Source organism: Colossoma macropomum, unplaced genomic scaffold (assembly GCF_904425465.1).
Source record: "Colossoma macropomum unplaced genomic scaffold, Colossoma_macropomum, whole genome shotgun sequence".
NCBI lineage: Eukaryota > Metazoa > Chordata > Actinopteri > Characiformes > Serrasalmidae > Colossoma > Colossoma macropomum.
The window spans coordinates 7,848,845-7,876,558 of NW_023494795.1; the positions used below are offsets into that span (position 1 = coordinate 7,848,845).

A 27,714-nucleotide genomic window follows, 5' to 3' on the forward strand; every position below is an offset into this window, starting at 1 on the left:
TTTTTATCATAATCCACATCTTCCCCACCTTTGTTTTCCTGTGGCAGTTGGCCTGACATCATAAAGTGTTTCAGTTCGGGCAAAAATCCACAAAAAGCTGCTCCAGGCACTCCCAGCAGGAGAGAAAATAAGAGCTAAACATAGATTCTCTGCCAAGCAAAACCCAGGTGGAGGTCCACCACCCAAAGCTCGCATTCCAGCTCCGCTACAGCTGTACATGGGGAAGTTATTAACTCCCAGGGGCTATTGAAGTGGTCATTTTTCACTGAGTGTCCGTTGCCCTAATCCTAAACTCGGCCGTTATGAGAAAAGCCACAAACTGCTCACAAATCAGCAGCAAATGGGATCGTCCACTAACACCCTTCAAACAGCGTGCGACCGCAGTGTATTCGGCCCAGTCCAAGTGTAACAGATTAATGGTTCCAGAGGCCACAGCAAAGGAGTGAGGCAAAAACACACAGCATGCACCAAAAACAAACCATCCATTAACCCATTAACCCCAGGGGCGCCAATGCTGACCGCATCTCTCTCTCTTTCTCTTTCACTCTCTCTCTCTCTCTCTCTCTCTCTCTCTCTCCCTCTCTCTGAACCTTGTTTCTGAGAACAAGTGCCTTCATCAGATGTTCATGACAAGATGAGCATTTGAACGAGGCTTTTTGTGGGTGTCATACACCCCCAGCCCACCGACACATACACAAACATACTAAAAAACTTAGGTAACAAAACTAACTAACCCTAACTGACCATTGGGATAGACTCCAGCACCCCCCCCCCAACCCCACAACCCAGAAAGATACATTTTAGAAAGTGTGTGTAACTACAGGCTATACTGCAGGCGTGAACTATAACTATTAGAACCTTCAGTTCAGGCCATAAACATTGATCAAATCAAGAAAAAGAACACCTTTACGATAATTCTAATTTCTTTTAGCCCCCATGTGGGATTCTAGTAGTATTTGGCCTGTGAAAATTTTATATTCTATGTTCTTTTTTTCTAATATGTTACAAATTTTGCACTAAAAGTTGCAGAAAAATATTTGTTTGTTCTCTGTAAACTTAGTTTTACCTAGAAAAATGTTTGAAATGTTACGTAACACCTTCTATGAACTCCATGTCTTTGTGCATCTATAAAGACATTCATAACACTTTATAATGCGTTTATAAAGCATTATAAACATGGCTTTAAATATTTATAAATTAATTACACTTTATAGCCATGTTTACTATCCATTATGAATCGTTAACATCATGCAAAATAAGTAGTGTTCATAACATGTTTTATTGTGCCAAAGAAACTCCCAGTAATGCTAATTTCTGCCAGCATTCTACTGGATATGCAGTGTTAAGTTAGCACCAAGCTAATAGAGGAGCACATTGACTTTCCCACGTTGGATTGAATACTCTCAGTGGTGCCACTAATTTAAAATCTGATTTTTTACGCTTGTAATGTGCTTTACGTTATGTTGCAGTGTTTCAGTAATAGTTAATAGTTAATACTTCAGCTTCACTCATAATACTGGAGGAGGCTTTATTATTGTGGTGTTATTATTATACACGGGCCACGCTGCCGTGATGAGCTTAGAAGGGATTGGCCATGCAAAGTGGCCCTTGGGGGGACACCATGGTCCCGGTTTAAAAAGGGACTATTGTAGTAGTTGTTGTTGTTGCTGCTAATGTTGTTTTCAGTTTAGTTACATGGTGTCTTGTGTTGCTTGGTGTAATTTGGGTCCATGGAGGGTGGGCTTTGCAGTTAACCAGTGGTCCTCGAATGTTTTGCCCTCCTGCAATATCCCCTCCCTGTGTTTCGTGTTGGGCTGGCCATTTCTTGCTGCCCAGGAAAGCTTTACAGTGGATGACAGAGGAGAAGCACAAGGAAGAATGTGAAACGTTCTCCTGTCCTGTGTGCTTGAGCCTCTACATAAATATGTTTTCCATTGTTGCGAGTACAGTGCAACAAAAAGAGCAGAACTGGCCACTTAAAGCCAAGACAAACATCACATTGGCCAGCTACGAAGTCGGTACCTTGGCGTGCAAGAGGTGGCTTGCATGGCATGATTTGTGATCCAAACATAGCTGTGAGGTCTAGCTTTGTTTTTGCTTAAAGACAAAGTTTGTGACTTTACTGTAGTGAAGGGCTTTGAGAGTTTTCCATTGATCTGAGGTTTCTGTAAACCTCTGTGGTGCAGCTGTAGCTTAAGGGGAAGCTTTGTTATGAATCAGAGGAATTTTGACAGATTTCAACTTCAGCCAACACAATTTCATAAGACAGTGTTTTGAGTTACAAGTTAATTTGTGTGTTTAGGCACAGAGTTTTATATGCACAGCTTTACCAGTTTGAGTATTGAAGCTAAGATGAAAGTGAAGTCAAATAAAGAGGCTGATTTTCAAAATAATAATTCACTCTAAAATGCTAATATTGTTAATAATGAGAAACACCTGGTAGAGGCAAGATTGCTTTATGTGTTCACACAGATCATTTTTTGGGTGAACTATTTTGGTCATTTTGCTATAGATTTGATTTATGTGACATAATTGTTCAAATATAACTGCAAAATTATTTACGTATTTAGATTTTACATACCTAGATACATTTAGTTACATGTATACATTTAAATTAGATTTATATTTTTCCTGCATTTCCAACTTTACTTTGATGTTTTCTTTCCACAAAAGACCGTAACTTTTCATTAAAATAATATCTCTTCTACTTACAAATGCAAATGTGGTATTGATAGAAAGTTTAGAAGCTGCACTTTCAACAGAATCTCTCTACATGTTTCAATGAGCTACAAGTGAGAAATTGTTAATAACTTAACTTATTTCTAAACATGTTTTACTTGTTTTAAGTAATTTTATCAAGTAAAACTGACAATATTGGCAGACAATTTTGCTTGTTTTAAGAAATGTCCTTGAAACCAGTGAAATTATCTGCCAGCATTTATATATATATATATATATATATATATATATATATATATATATATATATTGACTAGATTTAAGATAATTTAATAATTGGACTTGAGAAAAGATGAGCGATCATATTGCATTCGAGATAAATGGACTAGAGGAATTTGCAGGAGAGACTCAGAGGGATGTACACCTGTTTGCAGTGAATTTCACCCCAAATCAAGCTCCAAAAGTTTAGCAGGTTATCCCCAGATGTGTATTCTCATTACAAGATCACTTGGATTATGAGAAGCAGAAAATGCAACCAACTTCTAAGACTGAACTGAAAGTGTGTAAAAATATCTGTGCAGGTTTCTTTCTAAAACTGAAAACAATCTTGTGAAAAGAATAAAAGTTGTAACAAAGGTAAAATTTACTTGTTGGAAATTTGTTTAATTTCCTATTAAAGAGCTGTTGTCTGCTTTTTTATATAACACTGAGAAAGGAAAATTGGTTGGTAAAGTGTAGTGGGTAACATCTCTGCCTTCTACGTTTTAGAGTGGGGTTCAATCCCCCGCCTGGGCAGACACCATACACAATACCAGTAAAAATCAATGGGCAAGACTCCTAACACTACCTGTGTACACTGTTCAAATTGTAAGTCGCTCTGGATAAAAGCGTCTGCCAAATGCCGTAAATGAATAATTTGTGTTTAATGGCTGTTTTGACTGAAAACTAAACAGATGCTGGTTGGTCTCTGACTTTTACGCAGTACTGTACAACATACTTTTGCTATCGCCAGCTATAAATTGCTATAATGATTAAATTCATGAAATTTGTTTTGTTGTTTGGTTTGTTGCTTTTACTGCACTTAAGTTAACTGTATTTCCTCTATTTTCAGGCCCGCCAGGACCAAAAGGTGAGAAGGGCGATGTGGGGCCTTTAGGGCCCGCTGGACTGCCCGGCCTGACCGGCTTAAGAGGTAAAACACCAAACACACAGATACAAATGTTCCCAAGTTAAAGTTGCTTCGGTCTGCTTCATTTGATGGAGTGTGCCCTACAGCCCTCTGTCCACATATTTTACCACCATAGCTGAGACTCCCTTCAGTGCATGGTTTCGCTCTCTACTTGTGTTTAGGACAGCAGCACTGATACTCCTTCACAGGGAACGTTCTGGGGTTTCCAGAGTGTGGAAGTTGAAAAGATGAGGTTCAAAGGTTATTAGCTAATAGATCACTGCCTACTACAGGGGTCGGCAACCCAAATGTTAAAAAGAGCCATTTTGTCCTTTTAACAAAAATTAAACCGCCTTGGGAGCCACAACATTTCATATCTATTTTACCATCTTAGCTGTCTCAGTATGTGCTAATGTACTGGTAAAAAATATATATATACAAAAATACAGACTTACTTTGCTCTGCTTTAAGCTTTAGCTCAGCTATAGCCACTGTTCTTCCATCTCCAGCAGGAAACTTTTCACAAAAGTAGAATAGTTTCTTGTAAAATGTCCCTCAGTGTTCAATTTTTTACTAGGCTGAATTCAGCTTCTTCAACTTCAGCGTCGCGAAATTTTAATGTTTGACAGCTTCTTGTTTCAGATTAAACGTATCAGGAAACCAGCTGGAGTGCTCATAAACAAAATTATGTCCATTCATTTCCACATAATTTATGTTCATCATAAATATTTCTCTTTGCCTTTTCCTTTAGCTACTAGCTAGGCCAGATTCTTATCTGTGTTGCTATGGTAACCAGCAGTCTGCACGCCAACCTTCAGGGTTAAAGGTCGGTGAATTAGCAGTTATACATTAATGCCAGCGTTTGTCAGAACTAACTATCAGCAAACTTTATTTTACTACAAAGAGGATTATTTTATGTCTACCTACAAATCTAATTCTCCATTGGAGCCACAACAGGGCAGTAAAAGAGCCGTATGTGGCTCTGGAGCTGCCTGTTGCCAACCCCTTGCCTACTGCATAGACCTAAACTCCACACAAAGTAAGGCCATTTTTCCACTGCACATTCAAAAACAAGAACTGACTCAAATGGAAACAAATTATGGAAAAATGTTAATGACCAGTTGGTAGCATTAACACACACACATACACGTGTCCTGTATCTCATGATTCCTGGCTGTCTGTTGATGATAGATGGCCTCTACTTTCTAGAAAGGGAAGTACTGGATGTCCTGCTGGACTTATCACATAACAAGAGAACATACACACACACACACACACACACACACACACACACACACACACACACAGTCTGTAGGACATCCTGTGCTCTTCTCAGACCTGATAAGAATGGATGTTTTCATTTGTATAAAATGTAGCAAATCCTGTTACAGGTTATCATATCCTAAGTTTGTGTGTGTGTGCGTCTTGTCAGGTTTACCAGGGGACAAAGGCATCCAGGGTCCTCGAGGACTTACTGGTCCTGGTGGTCTTGATGGCCAAAATGGAGAAAAAGGAGATATTGGACCACAAGGACCCAAAGGTAAGAGCGCTCACACACACATTCACACACGTGGTGGACAAAGTATACAAATCCAGTGCTTGAGTAGATGTATAAATTAGATATATGTACAGATTAGAAAATATGTGTATGAAAAATGATTCCAAACTTATGAATGCTAGCGTATGTGCAACAATTTCTCATTAGGTTGAATGGAAATTTTGCCAATGTTCAAAATTTTTGACCAAATTTCACGACAAAGCACTTCTGTGGGTGGAGCATGGACAGGCCAATAGTTCTCAAACTAAGGCTTCATTATGAAGATGCAGTTGACCTAAGCTAATGAACAGGACATGGCTCTTCACGGTGATAGTAGCCATGTTTATGTGCAACCTGATCCATTAATAATCTGACTAATAGCTCAATCAGAATAGACAGTCGGACTAGACTAGTCCAATTGAGGCCATTCGAAATACAGTTTCTATCCGACTAATCGAGGTGGGTATTCCGGTGAATATTCAGTTAAATAGAAGAATAATAACCATGTAAACTCTTCTTTCTGATTACATTCCCAATCGGAAAGTTTAAATATGTTCAGAAGTTTATGCTTTGAACTTTAAAAGACGGCGGTGGGACGAGTGTCCAGTTTATGTGTCTCAGAACACGACGTCTTCCTCTTGGCCTTCTTTAATAAGTACATGTGAAGTACATTTTCCTAAGTCTGACATAATTTTAAAGTAATTAAAAACACAAGCACTGCCCACTGCTGCCTGTCTCACACTGACTGGACTCACGTAATGCTCGTTGTCATGGTAACGTCTACACTAATTGGTACTCTACACAAGCGTGTCGTTTTGGATCTGATTACTTGTAGTGTGCATGTAAACAGAGATTTTCCATCAAATGGTTGAGTAGAGTGAGCTTATAAACACCTCAGTCTTAATCTATAATCGGAATGTATTCAGTGGGATTGGCAACAATCTTTGCATGTAAACACAGCCATTGCTAACATTGCATTTAGCTTGCTAATGCTGGGAGAACAATGTCTACAGCTGTAGTTTGTTGTACTGGCAAGTTATACGTTTGATAGGAGTGGAGTACTATATACAGTAACACTGGGTAACTGTAATTAGCTGTAACATTAAGCTCACTTCATTTGGGCTGGACTGGCTGTGTTAAAGACATTCACCCTCTCTTTCTCCCTTCCTCTTTCTCCATGGACTAAAACACGAGTTCTATAAATCTAAAACCACATACAGCCCCCAAAACCAACTCTTGTAATACAATCTGTTTTTTCCCCTCTGCATAAACCATAACAACAAAACGAGCAAAGCTTACAACTTCAGGAGGAATATTGTGTCCCGTGTTTACAGAGAAAGTCGGCAATTAGATTTTAGCACTTGGTCTGATTGCCCAACACCCTCGTTTTCCAGAGCTGTGTGGCTGACTTTATTAGGATCAGCCATTCTGGAACTTTCACAGCAATCAAGTTAAGAGTGCATTAAATGTAAATGTAAATCTAGGCCAAATGGGCCAAGCCTAGTTAAGAAAACAGCCTGGAATCTTGAGCGGAAAACTAGGTTTGTTTGAAGGTTTCTTTCAACAAGTTAAATGGCTTTGCTCTTTAGTTTCACAAGCGAAGGTTTCTGCTCTGTTTTGGGACGTTGTGAGGGTGCAGCCTGACCTGGCCAGATCTGTCCATGTCCTCTGCTTCACGCTTGAACAGGAAACAGAATCTGACTGCTTATGTAATGTACTGTTGGTTGCATTTGACAGATTTTCCTCAAATGTGGGCAATCATGCACATTCGATACCTTTAGTTCTGCACTGGAGCTGTGAAGCTAATGTAGCTTACAAGTAGTGGAAGCTAAAGGTGGCCCATTATCACACTTGTCTCAAATCATGTCAAAACTGTGGTACATAATCTCTTTTAGACTTTTTGTGAGGTTTCTGAAACTTTCTGACACATTTTTAACTATTAAATGGACAAAAGTATGAAAAATGTATAAGCTGCTGTTACTGTTTTGAACTGACTGTTCAAATTTGCCCTTTTGGCCAAACCATTGCTTGAAGAAATAGAATACAGAGGGATAAATAACAAGTAATTGTTCTCAAAAACATTTTTTTATATGATCAGGAACTGCAGATTCCAGTTCTGGAGACATACCACCCAGTTCATGGTGTATTTCCCTGCCAAGCAGAGTTCCAGATCTAATCTGACACACCTGATCCAGCAAATCAAGACCTGCAGGGGTATCAGAGTATTACAACCAGATGGGTTAAAGTAGGGTTGGAAATAAACTCCACAAGGATAGAACTATTCAGCAGACTGGATATTTTAAAAAGTGCCAGATATATAATATTTGTCAAAAGTCTGGGGATAACTAGCATTTCCATTTTTCAATTATCATGTTTTCTTTGTCAGTTTGCAATATCTCAGCACAGTACATAGAAAGCTGGTTTCATATTGCTTTCTATGTAAAAACTACAAAATTGAAGAACTGATAAAGATCCTAACTTGGGAATAATGCCAAATTCCACACATATTATGTGGGATTTGGCATTCATCAGCACTCACTTTGGGCCAAAGAGTTTCAATATGTGCTTTTAACAGTAGTTTGGAAAAGAAAAACCTACCATTCATACCAAGGAAGACACTGTGATGAATGGGACTCAACTTGTCTGTACTGACTCAGCTTGATTCTTGCCTTTGACTTCAGTCTTAAATTGGGCCTTGCCTGTTTTTACTCAGGACTCAACTTGAGACTTCCATCTGCTGACTCAGAACCTGATGTGAGACCTGCCTGTACTGGCTCACCTTGAGATTTGCCTGACTGACTCAGGACTCGACTTGAGATTTGCCTGTACTGACACGGGACTCAACTTGAGCCTCACCTGTACTGACTCAGGACTCAGCTTGAGACTTGCCTGTAATGCTTGTACTGACTCAAGACTAGACCTGAGCCTTTCCTGTACTGAATTGGGACTCAAAATAAGATTTGTCTGTACTCAAGACTCAATTTGAGACTTGCCTGTATTGACTTAAAACTTGACATGAGACTTGCCTGTATTGCTTGTACTGACTTGTGACTTGAGATTTGCCTGTACCGACTCAGGATTCAACTTGAGTCTCGCCTGTACTGACTCAAGAATCGACTTGAGACTTGCCTGTAAGGCTTGTACTGACTCAAGACTCATCCTGAGCCTTGCCTGTACTTAGTCAAATTGAAATTCATCTGTACTGACTCGTGACTCGACTTGCCTGTATTGACTAAAGACTCAACATGAGACGTGCCTGTATTGCTTGTACTGACTTGGGACTCGACTTGAGCCTTGCCTGTACTGAGCTGTGACTCGACTTTAGATTTGCCTATACTGACTCGGCACTCAACTTGAGACCTGTCTGTATTGACTTAAGACTCTACATGAAACCTGCCTGTATTGCTTGTACTGATTTGAAACTCGACTTGAGCCTTGCCTGTGGTGACTCAGGACTCGACTTGAGCCTTACCTGTGCTGACTTAGGACTCAACTTGAGCCTTGCCTGTGCTGACTCGTGACTTGACTTGAGACTGGCCTGTACTGATTCGGGACTCAACTTTAGACTTACCTGTATTGACTTGGGACTCAACTTGAGATCTACTTATTCCTTGCAGCTCAGTGAAGTGAGTTGTTCCCACCTCTTTGTCAGTTGCTTTCTGATTGGCTGTCCACACATCCATACGTACAAACTTCCATTCACTATCCATTGGAATAACAGTTCCTTGCTCATGATACCATGACTAGTCTTTTGGGGCAATATGCAGGCACTGGATTGAAAATCATGTGTGAAGTTTACAGCACCACATCTGCATGCATATAGAAGTTAGAAGTGGGTGTTTACTGCCACGTGACCAGTTTGTTTCCGTCTGTGGTTGGTTGTTTTGCTGGTCAATCGTAGAGTCCTTTCCTGTCTAGGTAGATAGTTCTCTGCCACTTTAAGCAACAACATGCACCAGTCTCTCTGACAATAGACAGAAATCTGCCTTGCAAGACTACTCACTACTCAGCTCCCTCCCATGTAGTACTCAATTTAAAAGCTAGACTTTAATTATAAGTGCCTTGGTATTCCAGCACTGAGCGGCACTTTTGAAGCTGTATGTGGGTTTGATCCTGGGGTGTGAAACTCAAACAGCCCATGCTTATTCTGATGTGGTGATGTGTAATCAGCCTAGTCGAATTAAAGATGGAGACAGATGCGTGTGGGAAGTGGGATGGTATTATTAGATCCAGGCGGACGAGAAAGGTCAGCTGTACGATTTTCAAAATAAATGTGCCGAAAAGGCTTCTTTGGAGTGATGCTATAGAAGAATCACTTTGGGTTCCATGAAGAACCCTTCTGTGATTGTTCTCAACTGAAACCATTCAATTGAAAGGTTCTTTATGGAACCAAAAGTGGTTCTTCTACAGCACGATTCAAAGGAAACTTTTTGGCACTTTTAATTGTCAGAGTGTTTCTTTTGATTCTCATAGTACAGCAGGCTAATGTACTTTGGGGATACTATTTTCATTCTTCATTCCATCACAACCACCAACCAAACCCCTTTTTTCTGGCCATTTAAACCACAGACAGAAGTATAGAGCTTATTTCTAATCTTGGTTTCCTGCATTTGCCACCCAAGTGTGGCTGAGATCCCGTGACCACAGCCAGCGCTGGAGTATCACTACGTAGTTCTAATGCATTAGCATTGCCATTTTTTGCTAAGTCTTTTTATAAAATCTGCAGCATGTTCTTGGCTGATCGTGCTGGTCCAGAGGGATATTATAATGCAGGGTTGGGACTGTGAACAGGATATTCTTTCCCAAGAACACTGAGATATTGATGCATGTCTTTGCCAAAGCTAGATTCATTGAGCAACATTTGTTTTATTGATTTGTCATAAGGCTTAACAGGAAATAGGCCTTGAAGCTCCTGACCTGAATCCATTAAGAGAACTATAATATTTTTGACCTTAAGAAGTTCAGAGTTATTGATGTTTTTTTTTCCTATTCATTAAAAATAAATCATGTTGTTGTCCAGTAGTTGAGATTTCAACAAATAATTTAGTTGATTTATCATCTCTGTTTTCTCACGGACATTATCCGGCAATAACTCATATTCACCAGAGAGGTCTCCAAATCCCCAAATTCTTACAGTGCAGCTTTAAGATAAATTAAATTTAATAATAAATTGTCTCTTTCAGGCCAGAGAGGAGAGAGAGGACTCAAAGGAGAGAAGGGTGACCGGGGTGACCAAGGAGAAAAAACAGGTATGAACTTTGCCCTGGAAACCTCACACATTTTGACATATTGAATGAATAAAAAATTGGTCTCACTTTGTGTCTGTAATAACTGTGTAGTTACATATTTACTACACATGCAAGAACAATGTAACTACAGGTGATGTATTCACTGAAACAGATTACAGTAGTGCAACGTGTTATGCATGTAGTTATTCATCCAGTTATTCAAATATATCTTGATAACCTCATTAATTATTACGTAATAACATATGTAATAGGGTAAGGGTCATTGCATTTGTAAAAAATAAAATGTCTTGTTACAACTGTGAAGATGTGCTTGTGTAATTACATGAGTAAAAACTAAAGTTGATACACATCTGTATTTACCTTCTGTATTTACAGCTCTACTATTGTATTCCATCTGTGACAGTCAATACATTACCAGTAACTACATTGTTATTGCATACATTATTAATGTGTAACTACATCGTTATTACAAACACAATATAAAGTGGAACCAAAATCATTGCCTAAGGAAGGGCTCAAATTTTCCTAGCCTTGGGCCACAACATGGCTCAATCCAGCCCTGCCAAGGCCTCTAATAGGCACACTTTTGTGGGTGAGGCATGAATTGGTCAATCCCATATGTGCTATTTCAAACCCTGATGTCTTCACTGTTGTTCCAAAAGGGTGGAAAAAAGTCAAAATAAAGAAAAGCCTTCTATGTATAGGTGTGTCCATTCTTTTGACTGGTACTGTACCCTCTGTGGGCTGAGTCCCAGGCTGGTCAGAGTAGTAAATGGAGGGTGTGTTTCAGTCCCATGATCTCATCCATCTTGTCTGGCTCGCACTCCAGCTGCTCTGGAAAACAGAATTGTGTTTGAGAGCGGCTCTGAGATCAAACGCATGCTTTTCATTTTTCCCACTCTTCTTTTATTCATAAAGCTCTGTTCAGATGAAGCACAGCACTCACCTTTCACCCAGCACTCTCAGAAACAAGAGGTCAGCATAACTGCCCTTTCATTATGCACTTTAAATGCAGCATTACTCAATCAACCTTTGACAGGTAAATTATTTCAATCAGACCCAGACATGGAGGGAAGACTTCCAGAAAGTGGTAAAAACACAGTGTAAAAAAGTGTTTAAGTAAATGAGGCTCTAAAACTTGAGGTAGTAGTCAGTTAAATGAACTTAGAACTTCATTTCTGCTCTTGTATCTTTAAAGCAGCATGCTGTCATCTCTTATTTTTTTAATTTGGTAATGACACACTTAATCCAGTTAGCATAGAATGATTTACTCAATGGTCTTGATAACAGAAATTAGTTTTTATTCTGAAAAATACTGCAGTACATACAGAAAAAAGGTTATGAACCCCTGCCTTAAACCATATGGGTCCATATTTGGGGCACAAACCCTCATTTTTAACTACATTACTACTTAAATTTGAAAGACCCTCATTTTTAATTCCTGGTGTACATGCACTGCTATAAGTCTTCCTGACTGAAGCCCTAAAAAGTCAGAGGTGTTGGGTCTTGGGTTGGATTTAGCAGGAATTTCTTGCATCTTTACATATTAAAGATGCACTAAGTAAGTTTTGGGGATTTGGAGACCTCTCTGATGGAAATGTGTAATTGCACACAGCTTGTGTTCTTCAGACCCCTCGCCAAATGGATGAATTTGATGATTGCGAGTGTGTTGAAAGGGAGTTCAAAGAGAACTTGGTGAAGGGCATGTCTTCTGAGGATGTGAGTGAATTATCTGTGATTGTCATCATATCATCATCAGTATAATGCATTTGAGGACCAAACATTGAGTCAGACCTTGTTTTTATGCCTGTGCCCATGACGTTAATACATTAACATGTATGACACGGTCTGTAAAATTTCTGAATGATTATTAGAGGCTTTACAGGGTGATTAACAGGTATTTTGACAATGGTAGATAATTCACTCACACCTCACGAAGACACGTCCCTCACCAAGTTTTGACTAAGTTCTCTTTGAATACTCTTTGAAAGTTATTGCAGTTATCAGATTCATCCACTCGGGGAAGGGGTCCAAAGCACAACCCATGTTACTAAATATTTTTCCACATAGTGCGTGCAATTACACATTTCCACCATTGAGGTCTCCAAATCCCCAAAAATTACATAGTGTAGCTTAAAATTTCTTAGTTTCATAATAGTTACCAAATAACTTATAGTACACTCAAGAACATGTATATTATTAATTACAATAAGACAATTTAGTCCCTCAGTTTATTTACACTTTTGCGAAAACTTTTTTTACTTTTGTTATATTATTAATATATATTATGTGGAACATTTTAATAATCTGAATATTTTGAATCAAGTAAATAAAACAAATGACATTTATTGAACAACTGAATAATGGATCAACTGAATAATAAGTTCTAAAATTAATAATTAAATAACAAGCCTTGGTTTTAAGTTGAGTGTGAATGACAATATTTTATCGCTATCTTAATATATATTTTTTTTTAATGTCACTTTTGTGAGCATGTTTTGGATATCGCCCACTTCACTGGTCACTTCACTGACCAACTGCATGTTTCATTTAAAAAGAGAGCATAATTAGTCCTGTTTAATTGGATATAATACAGTACAGTACTGTTTTGAATAAAAGTCTTTGTGTTTACAATGGCAGTTTTTAAAGTGTTTACTGTATCATGTATCGTGAAAATGGTATTTTTTCATATCACCCATACCGGGGTTTAATGGATTAATCCCATTCACAAGGATCCTTGTAAACTGTCACCCTAAATGTTGTAAGTGAGCTGAAGACTTGCAGACAGGCCTGTGTTCCAACAGGAAAGTGATTATTATTCTGGATGACATCATTACAGAATGTTCAGACACTGGAGCGGGTGCTGATTTCCCACTGTTTGGAGCACACGTACATCCAGGCAGACTGGGAGAGGGCGGTGTATTTGTTTTTGCTCTGAAATGGGTTTCAGTGGCATGAGAGTGTTTGTGAAGGAAATGTGTAGGAAGCGTGTTTACAGTTTCTAAGGGGTTTTTTTTGAGCACCTGTCATAAATTCTCGGATGTTTGAGCCAAGTGTTTGAGTGGAGTGTGTGAATGAAGGGACTGTGTGGGAGAACAGTGTATGAGGAATACTTAAAATCAATATCTTTTGATAAAGGTGGTTGTTAGCTGTCCCATTTTCTCTGTAGCATTTAATTATTTGGGGAACTTCAGTTCTGCAAAACTCCATTTTTTTCATCTATTTCCCTTTGACCTTCACTATGTAAGTGTATTATTACATTTCTAATCTCCTGTTGAATGTATTGAATATATATATATTTTTTTTACTTGTTGGAATCTCCCACTTGATGTGCATTTGGATATTAAAACTTACTATTTACTCAAACTTACTTAAACTTAATATTTACTTCAACTTGAAGTTCTCAACACTGATTTTGAATGGGAGAGACAAATGACAATAAACGCCACGTTCTGGGATGGCGCAACCATCTATGCACTGGCCCTGTTGTTGGGAGATTGCCTGTTAAGTCCCCATCAGTGCTGTAGTCATCCATGGCCGAGAGTCCAAGAGAGCGTAATTGGCCTTGTTCTCTTTAGATGGGTAGGATGGACCCCCTGCGCCCTCCATCACCCAGCCAGATGCCAGCCAATGTTAGTGGCTGCTAGCTGGTGTACCAGAACTAGCAATTAGCATTCTTCTCCAAGTGTGGTGAGCTGTCCACTGACCAAGGTGCAAAATACAGGGGGTCCTGGACTCCCTAATTAGCCTCTTGGACCCCTCTGAATGTCTCAAAATCAAAATTATGGGGGTCCCTTAAAATAAACTTATTATGACGTTATGCTGTCCATTGCTTAAATATAAATTTAGGGAAAGGTCATTGTTGCTGCTTCACCCACAAATCTGCAAGCTTCTGTCTTTGGTATTAGTTAGCAACCTAACTAGAAATGCAGCACTGGTTTGCCACATTGGTTGACCTAGTTGGTCCTCAGTATCCCAGCCACTGTATCTATTCCTGTGATACCTCTGAAAAACTTTACAATATTCCATAGCATATGTATTAATTTGAAAACCTGGCCAATTTCTCAAAAGTTTGGTGGAAAGAGTGAATTATTACTAATTTTTCAACCTGGACAAAAAAGAAGATGTGTAAGATGTGGTAGACCACATTACCAAACTAGCATGAAGATTTCCAGAAGATTCGTTAAACCTAACATTTTGTTGCAGTTGAAATGCTAGTATCAGTGCTGCTATGGCAAGTGAGTTAGCAGCCAGCCAACACTGGAGTAGCCGGCCAAAATTGGACCCCCAAAATTACCAGCAGGTATTTTGCACACTGCCAATGACATTTTGTTAGCAACACTTCAAAAAGATCTGGTTCTAGGTAGATTCCTGTGATGAGGGAGACTTAGCAAGCAGGTGGAGTTCATTAGCAGTAACTGGCTGTTCCCTTCTTTCTCCTGTACTGCTTTTCTCTCTCCTCTCTCCTCCATGTGTATGCTGACAGCTCCTCGTTGAGTGAAAAGTGAGAGGTGGAGGTGAGAGTGCTCAGCGTGGATCAGGTGTAAGGCTGAGGTGCACTAGAAATCTCCTGGGTGCTTTTAAATACACTGACAGGTTGTAAAATGCAGGCAGTTGGAAGCTCATATATGGTTAACTGGACCGTTCACAGACATTCACCTCTAGCTGTGAGAAAGAGAGACTTTGATGCTCGCTACAAAGCAATTAACTACACATAATACATAAATAGCAGAGTGAGGGTCTAATAGGTCATTCAACACTCAATACCCCACCCCCAGCACACATGTGTATGTGACCAAAGAAGCAGAGCTGTGGTGTTTATAGAGCTGTAAGACTACCATTTTGTGTGAAGTTGAGACTGTAGTTGAGTTGTTTAGGACTGTCTGACTTCCACAATACAGGGAAAATGGACACGATTGTGGTAAAGAGATGATAAAAGAAATTTCAAACATAAACACAGAAAAGCATTTAAGGGAGATTACAAAATCTCTTAATCAGTGTTTTGTGTAATTTGTCATAAGGCCTTTTGGATAATATATCATATATTCACATCTGTTGTCTGAGCGAATGCTGTTCTTTGCAGAAATCCTGTCTTTGTAGGGCTTGCACAGTTTCACATCACTGTTGTGAAACATCACCAATGCTTTTTTGTCTTTCTTCAGTCTTGCTGAAGTATCTTTCTTCTGATTGAGTGAAAAATTATTGTAAAAAGCAATGGAAACACTTGCGTTCATTAAGTCCTGCTGTTGTGGGTTCATACCGGTTTTATCTGCACAAAGAAACCTACAAATTTAGATATTTTGTCTATTAAAAATTATGAAAATCATTGTATTACCTTAGTTTAATGTCGTTTCAAAGTATTATGGTCCTTTTCTTCATCACAAGCATAAAAAGTCGCAATTAGTACGCTGATGTATCGGTAGCTAACTAGCTCAATTTCCCATTCCACCTTAAATAGTCCAGCGGTTACATTCCGGCACCTCTGGCATCAGAACTGTTGCACCATTTAGGGTGGAACGGGAAAATTCAAGCAAGAAGCTGGTAAATAGCTGACTTCTTCATATCACAGAAGAATTAGGCGTCGGTGATAATTAATAATTATCTCATTCCCCTTCTTTGAAGCCATATGATGCCCTAAATGTAACTAAAGTCCAGCAGTGAGGAGCTGAACTTTACCCTCCTCTGCTATCACTGCAGACTGGCAGGGTCGTCTACAGAGCACCGCTAGTAGCTGTTAATGAAGCAATGTGTTTTTTTATTTGAGGGTCCCATTTCATAGGGGAAGATTTCAACCATTAACCCTTGTAATTCAAGGGGCAAGGTGACACTCAAAAACAAGACATAGGGGTAAAAATAAGAAATGGGATCGGGCCTAAGTCTAGGTCATAGATGAACTTATACCCTGATCTTTTCTAGCTGTTAGTGAATGTTATTTCAGTAAAATGCATCAGCATTTATTTCATATTTTAAAAGGTTTACATTTTTTTATTTTTTTTTACAATAATTTTCCCACAGATAAATGAGTAACAGTTTAAAAAATCCAAATGAAAATATGATAAATCTGAGAAAGCTAAAAATGGGAGGACATATAACAAGATTTGAGGGGGGGTGGGCATTACATGGGGTTACATGGGGCCTTAGTTGTTTCATATTGGATGACAATTGTACTTACAGGCTGTGTGGACAGTATTAAGGGTTAGAAAGGAATGGGTTGGTGAAGATCAAGTTTACACAGTTTACCCCAAATGTAATTGATCAGCCAAGTTGTCTGAAGTTTCCTTCTTTAGTTTTGCACTGGAGTTACAAGGTTAACATAGCTAACAAGTAATCGAAGCCAATGTACATCAGTAAGCTGCCTGCTTAAATCATCATATACTTGCCTCAAACCAGTTTGAGTTGTTAGGTAATCTCAAAGTAGACTTTCTTGTGTGGATTCTAACAAAGTTTAACATAATGTTGACTGTAAAGATGGACAAAAGTCTGTCGCTGAGCTAAAAAGTGCTTTCAGCCACGTCAAAGCCTGAATTTTTTCCATTCCATACTTCACAGCCTCATAGCTCCAGTGCACAACTAAAGAAGCAGCCTTCAGGCACTACACACGTCTTGGCTAACAGACTACATTTGAGGTAAGGGGGAAAATGTGTAAATTAGATTTTTAGCCAAACTATTCCTTCAATTATCTCTGGGTAAGATCTTTCGGCGCTGGTAGTGAGGGTTTGTGGGTTTCTCCAGCTCTTCTCCTGAAGCTAACATCATAGCCAGCGGTGATGAAAGTGGAGCGGAATGACATCAGTTCTACTAGAATCAAGCTGATTTAGTGCTTTTGATTAAAGTGCTTTGGCAGTGCGGTCCTTGGCCTAACTTAGTGACACCACAAGAATTGTTCTGCTAAGAAGCAGTTTAACTCTTGTTATGATCATCACAGTCTACAGTATGGGTTGTTACTATGAATTGATCCAATATTTCAACACTTTATTGCTTACAGAGGAGAATCAGATGACTCTTGGGGTTGATAAAGCATTTCCTGTCAGCTGTGTACTCTTCTTTTATTACAAGAGAAAAGAAGGAGAAGAGAACTCCTAATGCAGACTCCTTGGAGCTGATGTTGGTTCATGAGTCAAGTTTCCAGTTTCTTGGATTTCAGCAAATGTTTAGCAATGCAGTGTTTATTTCACTCTTAGGAGAGTGAAATAAAGTGTTAAAAGCAGAGAAAGAGAACTTCAATCATCCGTTCCCTCGCTGAGAGAGAATATCATTTGTTCTCTCTAAAGGCCCGAGTACATAAACAATAGCATACGTCCTGTTCTTCTCTGTGTTAGCATGAGAACTCTTAGGCTGGATTAACACGGTGAAACTTTCATGCAGCTTTGATTGTCAAGTTGCATGGGAATTATGTTGCTGGCAGTGCACAACATGCAACTAGTTGCATACAAGTTTCACCATGTAAAGCTGCCTCATACTCTCCCTCGACAGCCACTTCCTTAAGGTAAAAACAGAGAGAGATAGAGTGCGGTCCAAAGTCGGAGACCACTAACAGTGACCACTTCAGTGAAGAGTGGAATCTCTGAAATATTAACATAACATGTCAGAATTTCTTAGTGTGTGCTATGTCCCTCTTTAGTGACAACATGCTCTCAAACTGGTTCCACAAGTTTGTGAACAAGCCTCTGATGAGTAGATCAAACCCACCTTAGAGTCGTCTGAACAAGAGCTTCAGATGAAGAGAACGAACTTTAAATAGTGACCTAGAAATAGCATAAAATTAAAAAAAAAAAAGTTAATCTCATTTTACGTGTCATAACTTACTTGTTTTTTATGTATCAGCATTCCTAAACTTTCTGTTGTTTATTTCCAGGAATAAATGTAAAAGGTCTCAGAGTGGGGCCTCACTGTGTGAATACTTCATCTTACTTTTCAAAGTGTAGTTATTTTGCATGAGTCAGTTGGTTCAAACTAGCATAAGGCTTCAGCTCACTGCCACCAACTGTGTGACATTTGCATCATTTTCTCCCTCACTGTAAATGTAGTCAAGTCAACAAGACAGGTTCTGTTTCTGAAGTTTGCTTCTTCACTTGAGCTAAGAGGCTGATGTAGTTCACATGTAATGGAAACTTATTGCCACCAATTAGCACTCTGCAAACTGCATAACCACAATTCTGCCTCATACTGCATTGAGATCTCAAATAGACTTGCTTATGTGGTTATTCTGACACTGTGAGACTTACTGTTATCTATAAAAATGGACAAATGGGAGTTCTGAGTGGTACAACCATCTGAGTTCTGGCCCCATTATCAAGAGATCGTTGATAGATGAAAACACATGAATGAATACAAAATTGTCAATTCTGTCAACATAATTAGGCAGAAGGGTGCAATGCTGCACTACAGTATGTTACATAACATGACAAATAACACATTGAATGCTACTTTTCTACTTGACAAGATACTTCCAGAGCAGGGCTGAGCAAGTAACCCTTATCTGCTACTACATGCGGGCCTGTTCACTGGTCAATGGTTTAGCTTAGTCTGCCTCTTCTGGGGTCTTTCAGGGGAGATGTTTTTTGAGAGTCTTTCAACTGACAGACAGAAAAATTGTTTTAATAAAACAAAAAAGGATTGTTCCAAAAGGTTCATCAAGGGTTAATATGAGTACTCATGACTTAGAGCTCATATTCACAGCTTGAGTTCACCCATTTGTCATTGCAGAAGGACAGCTTAGTCTTAAAGACTGTGTATTATCGAGCTCTGTCATGGATTCATTTACAGTTCTCATTTCCTATCTGTTGCCCCCTGCAGGGGCTTCCTGGATATTATGACTGACAGAGACTGTAGACCAGCTTCTTCTCTGCAGGGGAGAGCGTGTCTGACTCGAAGCAGTAAATAACAGCCTGTCTGTGTGTGAGTGAGTGTACAGTCATATCCAGAAGTTGGGCAACCCAGGGTAAATAATGTTGTGTTGATTTTTGAGTGAAAATAGGTGAATACTTCCTAAACAGAGAACACACTCTGCACATTTGAATGCACCACTACTATTATTTGCTGAATTTAACATACTGGGTAAAACTGTGCAAAGATTATGGCACACTTTATATTGTGTGTTTTATAAAACATGTTTCATGTGCACTAAACTGTATAGAATATGCATATACAGTGTACCCACTACCATAATGGTATCACTACTTTGGTAAAAATTGTCCACGATACAAATGGATATGTTATTGTGGGGCCTTTATTGTGGTTCAACACAGTTAAATTGTGTGGCAATAGTAAATAACTGAAACCTACAAAGTGCACCTATATAGCAGGTGTTTTCACTAAAATGGCCACTGATTATTCCATGTGATTTTCCTATTATTCTCTAGATGCTTTCTGAAAAGTCAATGCTTTTAAAATTAAATAACTAATAGAATCTAATATGTTTTTAACCCTTAAACTGGGGTTTAATTCCTCACTGTTATAGCTACACTAAATGGCCAAAAGTATGGACACTTGACTGTCACATTATGAGCTTGTTGGACATCCCATTCCCAAACCATGGGCATTGATATGGACTATAACAGCCTCCACTCTTCTGGGAAGGATTTCTACAAGAATTTGGAGTGTATCTCTGGAAATTTGTGTCTATTCAATAGCATTTGTGAGGTCAGGTACTGATCTTGGATAAAAAGACCTTGCTCACAATAGACATTCCAATTTATCCCAAAAGTGTTTAGTGAGGTCGAGGTCAGGACTCTGTGCAGGCCACTGGAATTCCTCCACGCCAACCTAGTCAAATGTCTTTATGGACCTTGATTTGTGTTCAAGGGCACAGTCAGGCTGGAACTACTTTTTTGCCACAAAGAAGCATACGATTGTCTAAAATGTCTTTGTATGCTATAGCATTTACTTCTCTGGAAATAAGGGGCCGAGTCCCAGCCCTGAAAAACAGCCCTGACCATTATCCCTCCTCCACCAAACTTTGCTGTTGGCTTTATACATTCCAGTAGGTAGCGTTCTCCTGGCCTCCAGATTTGTCCAATAGACTGCCAGGTGTTGAAGCATGCTTTATCACTCCAGAGCTCATGTTTCGACTGGTCCAGAGCCCACTGGTAGTGTGCAGTACACCACTCCAGCTGGTGCTTGGCATTGTGCATAATGAACTTTGGATTGTGTGAAACTATTTGGCTTAGGAATCCCATTTCATGAAGCTCCCACCCCACAGTTCACCTGCTGATGTTGCTTCCAGGGGCAGTTTGGAACTCTGTAGTGAGTGACAACGTAGGATAGGCAACTTTTGTGCCCTTGGAGCAGATCTTGTAAATTTCATAAGGTGGCATCCTATGACAGTGCAATGTTTAATCATTGAGTTTATATATATATATATATATATATATATATATATATATATATATATATATATATATATATATATATATATATGTGTGTGTGTGTGTGTGTGTGCTGTAACCTGTCTGTCTACCTTATGAAGCTTTTTTTCTCCATATCAAGAACATACAGCAAATATGATATAGCTGTGTTTCCCCTTAAACATTCACTTTACTTCATGCCACAGCAAACACGCAGCCTTTGCCATCAGACATGTTAGAATTAAAATCTCATCATTATTTAACCTGCACTGCTCGGGTCACATGTGCCCACACTTTGCTCACATTGCTTTAATCAGACTGATAGGGTTGGGTCCTGCTGCTAAGAATTACACCACATCTGTTCCACATTTAGGAGATGTTCCTCTGGCTCTCTCTAACCAGACCGTCACATCCATCCATCTCATGTCCTGTTATGTCAATTGAAGCTTCATCCGCTCACAGTTCCACAGCCTCAGCTTTTAGCATTCTCTTATAATAGCCTGACTCAGCATTACCAGTAACTAAGGGTGGGCGCTAGAGCAAATATATAACATCTTGATACTTGATACATTTATACTATATATTGCTTTTTTTCTGACATTGCGAACAAGTTGAAACAGATTAACTGCTAAAGGAACAAAGTCTTCATAACACATACATAAGCCTTGAATAACACCTACAAAGCAGTGTATTTCTATAAAGGCTCATGGTAACTGCAAGATGACATAAGATGTTTTAGGAGATAAATAACTGAGCATGATAAATGATCATAGCTGACTCGTTTTTGGTGGTCTATTATTATTTTTTCCCAATTTTCTTGCCAATATAGACATATCCAGTTCCACCCACTAGTTAGGACTCCACCAATCACACAATACCACCAGCGCTAGGAGGGTGAAAGCTAGCACAGGCTTCTACCGAGACCTATGAAGTGAGCCACATCTTTTCGGACTGCTGCCCACGCAACGTCATTTGACAGCTAAAAAACACCGGTTGCCAGTTCGGTTTCGTCAGCTAACAGACACTTGCATTGGATAGCAACACACTGAGTGATGGGGGGAGATGGGGGGATGGGGGTGGTTGGATGGGGCATCCTACCCACCCAGAGAGAGTGAAGCCAGATGTGCTTTCTTGGACTCCCAGCCATGGAAGACTGTAGCATCACCAGTGATCAAAGCCACCATTTCCTGATGATAGGCCCAATGATTAGATGGTTGCACCACTCAGGAGCCTCATTTTTGACAGTTAATGCATCTTACTATCGAATAGACTACTTCATAATGTAGCTCGCAGAGCAACACTGCTGAAGGGACCCAGTGCCCATTCAGTCAACTGTTAGCTGAGTAAATTAGCCCATCACAGCAACATGCGTTAATTATTAAGTGCAGTGTCATCAGACTCTCATAACTGATTGGTAACTACCCTGATGGCAGATTTTTACCATAAAGCATAACTGATGCTTTATTAATGATTGCTGACTGTCTCACTCCATAACTAGGTTGGCTAGAAAGGTGGTCATGCTTCATTCTAGGTTGGCAGTGGCCACCCCTACCCTTCTAATCAACTACACACACTTTGAACTTTTCAGAAACATCTCAGCCACTTTCATATGTGGTCCTACATCAGACAATATCTGATTTGTGGGCATGCAGCCTCAATAGTCAGATTGGAATTCACATGGGTTTATTATTGAAGTGCATTACCTTCATCATTCATCATTGGCAGCATGGGCTGATCATCTTCACGATGAAGAAATGTGATCCCTGGTCATGCATTTGCTGACACAAGCGGATCGTTCACATAATGTTACTGATCAGGATGTGCATGTGAGGGTTATTCAAGGCCACACTAAAAACAGAATGTGAACCTTCAAGGCAGGAAGATTGGAGCAAAAAATCAGAATGGCATAGTAAAGAATTGAGCAGTAATATGAACATAGCCTAAGTAGGCTCTATGCAGAGTTTCTAGGGTTTCCAAACCAAAAAAAACTACAGTTATTGAAACAAGACTTGACTGGTGCCTGGAATTTAAGGAAATTGTTTCCTCGTGCAGCTTTAAAGTAAAACACCTGTTGAACACATGTATGTTGACATAGTTCATAGCCTGTGAAATCATGCATGTATACATTTATGCACATGCACACATTTCTTCAGTGATTATATGACCCAAAATAAACTTCAGACACAAATGGACAGTCTGACGTAGATGTTCTGCTGTGTGTTTGTGTGTATACTGCACAGACATTCCTGAGGAAGACACTTACAGTATCTCCGCATGTCCACATTTTTAAAGACTGAACCTCCTTGTTTATTTTCAACAGGATAGGCATGTTGTGCTCACTGCTTTTGCATGCTGGCCATGGCATGCTTGAGCCTTCTTTTTTTGTGGAGCACTTATAGTATTTATGTAGTTCATATCACTGCTGTCAGATGAAAACCTTGTATCTCCGTTTTTTTTGTTTTTGAGTTTTTGACATCATTTGAAAATGCCTGTCGCCCTTTACATTGCACGTAAATTTCATGATGAATGGACTAAAAGAAACAACTGAAAATGACTTGGAAAAAAAGTCTGGTTCCATTGACTTACATTAAAAGTAAAGCCAGTTTTTTCCTTCTCCTGTAAAGTTATCATTTTGGAGATACAAGGTTTTCTTCTGACAACAGCGATATGCATTTTTCCTCTTTTGACCACTCGGATCAAAAGCAAGACAGGCCTTCGGTGACTGTTGCAGTAACTGAGTACCTAGAACTGTGTAGCACGGACCAAAATTAGCATGACATAAACAAAAAGCTTGTTTATGCTCGTTTTTGCTTGCAACACCACTGTTGTTTTAACATTTCGTCATAATTAGATTATAAAGACAAACAAAGTCAAATGCTCTGTTCTAGAGCAACTTACCGAATTAGAATTGCTCACAGTGGTGGTCGAAGCAACCAGACATCCACCGCTAAAAGCTCCCTTACCAGAAGTTATTAGATGGAATGGTTATGAATACACTGCCTGATGCCTAAGGCATTGATTTAAGGACTTTGAAAAATACCTTCATGGAGAAAGGGTACATGCAGGGTGTTGTGGGGCAAATAGTCCCTAATAAAATGTATTTTTTCTGATTTACCACTGTTTGACCATCATCAACATTACATATGATATAACATATATACAACATATAACAAGAAGTCATGTGTAGGTTCACTGGTGGATGTGATACTCAATGAAATGGCTGTATGTGCTTTGTAGTGGTAACTGCATTCCTATCATTACCACTGTAAATAAGTCAGAGTCAGTAAGTTTCCCTACAATTAACCATTTCACATCAAACCACTCTGAATTTCAACATTCAATGTAATATCTTTCTAATGATAGATCACTTTTTTAAAGCCAGATATTTCCTATTGATTTGAATTTGTGCCAAATTGAAAAGCAGTCACTACAGTAGAGAAAAGTGAAATGCAAGGCATGCATGGCATTACTCTTCTGTAGTGTCACGCAGAATATGTGCTTTCACTTCGCTTGATGTCTTTACTGAAAAATAACACATGAGGATTTGCATTTTAAAAATAAATACTGAACTCATGTCAGACGTGAATACAATGTGCCTCAAAATGTATTGAAGGCACAAATTGCTGTACACTGTGCAGTACTTAAAACAATGTAATGGATCTTTTACTTTTCATTTTGGTATGTTTCGCATATTACTGCTTAAATTCATTGCATTTCACTGTTTTGGTAGCATTTCAATGAGGCAAATACATTTGAAGTACAAACATCGAGTCAAGTGATGTGAAAACAATGTAGTAGAGGTTTTGCTTTTCATTTTGGCACTTATTCTGCATGCCACTAAGGAAAAGTACTGTCATGCGTGCATTTCACTGTTTTCAGTGTAATGAAGGCGTTTCAATGAGGCAAATTTGATCAAAGTACTGCCAATGGAAAGCAATAGCTATGCCTTTATTGCATTTCAAGGCGAATTGTATCCAATTCTGACACCAATTCAGCATTTAGTTTTTAAAATGCAAAACCCCATCTGTTGTTTTTTTTCATGCTTTTCATGTTTCCATGCTTTCCACCTATACACATTGGGATGACAACGAGCTTGCACAGCTGATTGATTTTTATGACGCTATTGTTGCTAAGCAACAGGGAGATGCGTAGCCAAAAACAGCATTAAAAAGCCAGTTTGAGCCCCCAAGTAAAAAAAGTGATGTGAACCCTCCGTTTGTTTGAATGGATCTTTTTTATGTGTAGTCTCGAGTCATGTTTCTTCATGTATCATAATCTAGTGCAGTTAAATACTGTATGTATGTGTTTCATTTGAAGCCACTCTGCTTATAAGCCCTGTTTGTGTTTGTTTCAGTGGAGACCGCTCTGGTGAGGTTGGTCAACGGCTCTGGTCCTCATGAGGGCCGAGTGGAGGTGTATCACGAGCGGCGCTGGGGGACGGTGTGTGACGACGTGTGGGATAAGAAAGACGGAGACGTTGTGTGCAGGATGCTTGGATTCCGAGGAGCAAAAGAAATCCACAAAACCGGACGATTCGGACAAGGTCAGACACTAATACCACACATTATCACTCAGGCAGAGATTCACAGAGCAGGCCATTACTTTCTTCCCTTACATGCATGACTAAAAGTATGGAAGCAAAGTTTTTTCCAATAGATAATGAACAATATGTTTATCACCATAACAGACGGCTATAAGTTTTGCTCCAGCTGATTCTGCAAAGCTTTACTGTACACTCTTAAAAAAGATGGCTCTTCAAGGGTTTTTCAGTAAATATAATGGTTCTACATAGAACCATAAACACTCAAAGAACCATCTGCACGCTTAAAAAGTTCTTTGAATCACAAAGTCGTTCTTCAGATTAATGGAGAATGTTTTGTATTTGGTTCTATATGGAACCTTTTTGAAAAGAGTTATATATAGCACCAAAAAGAGTTCTACTATTGTGACCATGTCAACTTGTAACAATAAAAGAACCCTATTTGGTGCTATATATAACTTTAAAAATATAATGTCTTTAATATCTTTAAAAAGCATCTGTATAGAATCATATACAACACATTCTCCATGAATCTGAAGGAACATTTTGCGATGCAAAGAACACTCAAGCTCATTTTATTTTATTTGAGTGTTCATGGTTCCATATAGAACCACTGTCTTTACTAAAGAAGAACCCTTGAAAAACCATCTGTTTTAAGAGTGTAGCTACATCCACTTGATATCCCTGTTCAGATACGCCTGAAAGCTTATTGAACTGAGTCAGTGTGAAAGACAGTTAACAGTAAGGAGTGAAGGCTTTTCACCTTGAATATGCTAGTGAAGGGGTGGGGAACTCCGGACCTGGAGGGCTGGATTCCTGCACAGATTGGTGATTTTCACCTGATTCAACCCTTTACTGACAGGTTTAGTAGGTGTGTTAGAGCAAGTAAAACTGTATGAGACATTAGCCCTAACTTCCCCACCTCTACTTTAGAATAAGGCCAGGAACATACTTCAGACACATAAGCAAACGCAAAAGCTTCAAGCTGTGCAAACATGGTTTCACGCGACATTGCATTCTAAAATGTGTCGCATTTCACAAGTGCAAGCTACGTTCTGAGTGTTTCTGTGTGTTTATCCAGCTCGTTTTTGTAGTGAATTTGATTAATGGCATTGAGGGCCCTCTGACTGTGAAGACACAAAGCCTAAACCCACCCATACATGCTGTGGAAAACAGTGACAGCCAGCTGGGCGGCATCCAGCCAGGCCCCAAAACCAACAGCACCATGAGCAGTGATGTCACACTCACACTTTCCTGGCGTCCATACCAGAATCCCTGCTTTCTTTAACAACAAGTCTAATCACAAACAAGAAAACAAAGTAGCCAGGCGGAGCACTGCTGACCGCTGCTTTTCAACAACTCTCCATAACTGTAGGTGTTTTACGACGTACATTATTGTGAAAAGGTCAGAGACCGCCCTTCATTTACTTCATTTCCAGTCAAAGCTGTCTCCTTTTTTAGTGTCAGGAAAGAAGAAAATATATTGTTATCAAAAAATTACACAGAAGCCTCAACAACTAAATATAACTTCACATTTCCAGTCTTTATTACAGCTTCTGTTCTTTTCGGGAGACTCAATATCTGCAGTGACATTTTTCCACCCCTTCACAGTTCAGTATTAGAAGTTGGATGCAATTTCTATTTCTCACAATAGTAAAACCAAACAGTTTTACTTTTTTAATGATGTGGAGGTCTGGACTCTGGTGGTCAGTCCATTGTTCAGAGAACACAAGCAGCTTCTTTGTTTTATGTGCAAATCTTCTGCTTTTTGGTCTCCTTGTCTCAGTGAGGGCTTCTTGACAGCTACACATCCTTTCAGACCCATTATTACAATGTCAAGCTTGTAACAATAGTGCTATTTTCAAAAGGTTCTATACAGAACCATGTACACCACATTTTCTACACTTAAAATGAAGGGTTCTTTAGTAAAGATAATGATTCTTTATAGAACCATGAACACTGCATGATTAAAGAGTTCTTTGCATCACTAAATGGTTCTTCAAATTGATGGAGAACGTGCTCTAGATGGTTCTATATAGAACCTTGAAAAGGTTTCTATATAGCACAAAAAAGGGTTCTTTTTGGTGCTATATGGAAGCCTTTTCATAAAGGTTCTATACAGAACCATAGAAAAAATACATTGTCCATGAATCTGAAGAACAATTTAGTGAGGCAAAGAACTCTTTAAGCATGCAG

At 39.2% G+C, this 27,714-nt stretch overlaps 1 protein-coding gene across 1 annotated transcript in view; it reads left to right on the plus strand.

Annotated features, from left to right (window-relative positions):
- scara5 (scavenger receptor class A, member 5 (putative)) overlaps positions 1 to 27,714 on the plus strand; it is a 102,006-nt gene that overhangs the window by 61,103 nt on the left and 13,189 nt on the right. Inside the window, exons 6-9 of the mRNA XM_036581336.1 lie at positions 3,790 to 3,870; positions 5,279 to 5,386; positions 10,567 to 10,632; positions 25,333 to 25,521. Coding sequence (XP_036437229.1) covers positions 3,790 to 3,870; positions 5,279 to 5,386; positions 10,567 to 10,632; positions 25,333 to 25,521 — 444 coding nt within the window. The remainder of the gene's footprint in view (positions 1 to 3,789; positions 3,871 to 5,278; positions 5,387 to 10,566; positions 10,633 to 25,332; positions 25,522 to 27,714) is intronic.